The 2541-nt window shown below is 34.7% G+C and overlaps 1 protein-coding gene across 1 annotated transcript; it reads left to right on the top strand.

Moving 5' to 3' along the window:
* The first annotated feature begins 304 nt into the window (after positions 1-304).
* On the top strand, positions 305-1367 carry LOC148209219 (MLP-like protein 43). The gene is made up of 2 exons (XM_088116923.1): positions 305-545; positions 925-1367. Exons 1-2 carry the CDS (start codon positions 359-361, stop codon positions 1194-1196), a joined length of 459 nt encoding a protein of 152 aa, XP_087973049.1. The 5' UTR covers positions 305-358; the 3' UTR covers positions 1197-1367.
* The last annotated feature ends 1174 nt before the right edge of the window (positions 1368-2541 follow it).

Genomic DNA, 2541 nt, shown 5'->3' with positions numbered 1-2541 from the left:
GCTAAGTTTTGAGGAAAAAAAAATGTAATATTTGTTTTCTAAATTTCACTAAAATTTCAAATGTGTTTTCCAGAGGGATGATAATTAAACTTACTAATAAAAATATACAAAACCAAACTTAATTTTAAAAAGTAGAAATCTAAAAACAAAGTAGTTATCCAACCACCCTCGACGAAATCTGAACAACAAACACAAGAATTATGTCTCAATAAAAAGGATTGAATAATTAACTTATTGAATCGTGTGAGATAAACCCTTTCTATAAATATGTGGCAAATCTTTCATGCATGGCAAGAGCATAACCTTTCTTCGCTTAAAAGTAGAAAAAAAAAAACTTGTTTTCAAAACCAACGACACAATGTCTCTGAAAGGGAAGTTGGAGGCTGATGTAGAAATCAGTGCTTCAGCTTCAAAGTTCCATGAAATGTTCCACAAGAAACCACACCATATTTCCAATGCTTCTGTTGACAAAATACAAGATTGTCAGCTACACGATGGTGATTGGGGCAAAGTTGGTTCTATTATCTGTTGGAACTACTTTCATGGTTCGTTTCATCAACTTTTTTTTTTTTTTTTTAGTTTCTATTTTGTCAAAAGAACCATCATTTTTAGTCTCTGAGATTTAAATTTAGTTTCAATTTCAGTCATTGAAGTTTCAAAATTGACATGTTTGGTCCACCCAGTTTTAGTTTAGTTTTTAATGGGTCTTTGAGTGAAGTTGACCATTAGTTAACCTAATTGCATTCTTTGTTCTTTATTATTATTATTTTTTAATACAACATATTGGGATGGGGATCCAACTCATAATTTTTTGGTAAAAAATAGGTGTTTTAATCAATTGAGTTATGTTCAGGTTGGCTGTATTTTCTTTTTCTTTTTCCTCCTCTCCCTGTATATTAACTCATGCAGTGTGTTGAATCACAGTGGGGAAACCTGAAGTGGCAAAGCAGGTGATTGAAGCAGTGGATGAGGAGAAGAATTTGATCACTTTCAAGATGATAGAAGGAGACATTATGGATCATTATAAGAACTTCAAGTTCACAATGCAAGCAACTCCAAAGGGTAAGGGAAGTGTGGTTCACTGGACTTTGGAATATGAAAAACTCCATGAAAACATTCCAGATTCATATTCCTTGCTTGAGCTTGTTATGGGCATGTCCAGAGACATTGATGCTCACCTCATCAAGGGCAATTAGAAACCATGACCAACAAGATTTCTACTCTATGCTAAATAAAATTGCTTGTATCAATTCTCTTTGTGCATGTTATGTATTCATGCCTTAGGGAATTGTAAAGTATACTATATGAAATGTACTATTAAATTATAGTATGAGAATAAAATTTGCTAAAATTGTTTTATGATTGAAGTTTGGAAAATCATTGATATTACGTTAGGGATTCAAACAGTCTCACACATGGGAGTGGAATATTGATAGTCAATAAGTAATGACGTCATGTTCCTTGTTGTTAGACGTTTTAAGTGAAACAAAAAGTAAGGTCACGTGGTCTAAAACTCCAAAGCATGTAGACATTAGAATATCATTATGAAAATACAAAGAGGATCATTTTATTCTAGAGGTTATGGAAAGAGCTTGAAGCTATGAAACACGAACACATATTTTTGGGCGAAGCATTTGTACCGGACAGGTGTTGGACACGCATTTGGTGTGTCCGATTTTTTTTTAAATCGAACATCGGGTGGACACGAAATGGACACAGTAGCTCACTTTTTCTGAGTTTTCTTAATCCAAATAAGAAAGCCCAATGCCCAGTAGTAATTAAAAACAAACAAATAAATGATTAAATAATCTAATTAGCACCCAACCACAAAAAAAAAACACACAGCAGCCACCCACTCTACGAAGTCCACTGCCCTACTGTCGCTGCACGCCTTCTTTGCTGCCGACGCCGACATGGACGTTGCCGCCGCCGCTCGCCCTTGCTGCCGGTGCCGCGGCCCCGACCCTCTGTTTTTCTTTTTTTGCTTCTTACGTATGGATTTCATATTTATGCATTTTAGTGTATTTAGTTTTTTTCTTTTTTAAATTTACCTATATCCTAAAAAAATATTTTAAAAAAAGCGTCTCCTAATTTTTAGGAAGTGACATATAGCCGTGTCTTTGTCCGTGTCCTGTATTCGTGTCCGTGCTTCTTAGGCTTGAAGAATTCCTTTTTCCATTATAGTTATTGCTACGTGAATTGTGGATGGTCCAAGTAAAGTCACCTTAATTTCTCTTCTACTTAGGGGTGAGCATATAAGATCGAAAAACCGATCCGACCGATCAAAACTGACCGAACCGACATCGATCGGTTGATTTGATAAATATTTCCATCGGAATCGATTTTGTTAGAATTAAAAACCGACTTGTATCCAAAAACGTTTAATAAAACAACCATTCACAAATCCTTTAAGGGAGTCGCACGCTCTTCCAATTTCCGCTTGACCTGAAATATCGATTTAATACCAAATTATTTCACTTAATTCCAATATAAACTAATTACAAACTTTAATCACAATAGTCAAACAAAACCAATTATCCA

Source organism: Momordica charantia, assembly GCF_013281855.1.
Source record: "Momordica charantia cultivar OHB3-1 chromosome 9 unlocalized genomic scaffold, Mcharantia_2.0 BLBB01000009.1, whole genome shotgun sequence".
Classification (NCBI taxonomy): Eukaryota; Viridiplantae; Streptophyta; class Magnoliopsida; order Cucurbitales; family Cucurbitaceae; genus Momordica; species Momordica charantia.
This window is presented reverse-complemented; position numbering and strand designations above follow the sequence as displayed.

Excerpts from the sequence above, each read along its gene's own strand:
- LOC148209219 (XM_088116923.1), top strand. The coding sequence starts at position 359 with ATGTCTCTGAAAGGGAAGTTGGAGGCTGATGTAGAAATCAGTGCTTCA. Across the intron at positions 546-924 it reads CTGTTGGAACTACTTTCATG|TGGGGAAACCTGAAGTGGCA; the intron begins GTTCGTTTCATC and ends GTTGAATCACAG.